At 38.4% G+C, this 960-nt stretch overlaps 1 protein-coding gene across 1 annotated transcript; it reads left to right on the top strand.

The window, feature by feature from the left end:
- The first annotated feature begins 268 nt into the window (after positions 1-268).
- Positions 269-736, top strand: LOC149144324 (uncharacterized). The gene has a single exon (XM_089452127.1). It carries the CDS (start codon positions 269-271, stop codon positions 734-736), a length of 468 nt encoding a protein of 155 aa, XP_089308253.1.
- The last annotated feature ends 224 nt before the right edge of the window (positions 737-960 follow it).

Below are 960 nucleotides of genomic sequence, written 5' to 3'. Positions count from 1 at the left end.
TCTAGCAGTTTTCATTGGTTTCAGTTTGGTGGATCACACAGCTATTCAAGAGGCTTTATGCTGGTGGAGCTCACATAATGCATCTTTCAGATCAATCCCTCTTCTCCTCTTATGGACAGTTTGGAAGCGAAGAAATAAAATAATATTCCGAGATGGGATAGAAGATCAAAACCCTGTTTTTGAGCAGATTATCACATTGTATAATTCTATCCCTAAGAAGTTGTCCTCAAGCAAATCCAGAAATACAGAGTATCAGAGGAAGATTTCGATGAGTTATCTGCGAGCTTTTTTCGATGGAGCTGCACAACAGGGTTCATGTGCTTGTGGTTGTTTCATATCGATGAATGAAGATCAACACTTCTCCATTTATTGGAATGGTGGTAATGGTTCAAACAATAAGGCCGAAGCTATGGCATTGGCGGGCCTCCTTCAGTTCAGCTCCTTCCTGAATATTCAAATCCTTCAGATATATGGGGATTCCAAAATCATTATAGAACAGGCTTCAGGGAAATTATCCATTAACAATCCTTTGTTATCTGGATGGATGAACATGATTAAAATGTTATGGAACAGCAAAAAGGATTACTCAATCAATCATGTGGACAGGTCTCAGAATTCTCGGGCGAACGTACTGTCAAAGAAGGGCCTCACAATTCAGCCTGGTACATGGAAAATGGAGATACAAATGGAATCTACAACATATCAGATAGAAGATTTCTCCCTTCCAGGTACCTAGTTCCTTTTTTGGTTTTTTGTCTTCCTATACTCCATAGACTATTTCCTCTTCATAAAAGGTATGTCGGTCTTTCCTCCATGATTTTTCTCTTTTTTGGATGGGATGGCTAATTCTAGGATGGTCCAGTTCATATTTCCATGAGTTTTTGGCTTAACATTATCTGTCTATGCTTTTGATAATTTCTTTATCAGAGAGTTTAGATACTATGCTTTCAATTGTGCTGT

This window comes from Pinus tabuliformis, chromosome X (genome assembly GCF_031772625.1).
Source record: "Pinus tabuliformis cultivar Carrire ecotype Pingquan chromosome X, CPIR1, whole genome shotgun sequence".
Taxonomy (NCBI): Eukaryota; Viridiplantae; Streptophyta; class Pinopsida; order Pinales; family Pinaceae; genus Pinus; species Pinus tabuliformis.
The sequence above is the reverse complement of the archived record's forward strand: the minus strand, read 5'-3'. Positions and strand labels throughout refer to the sequence as shown.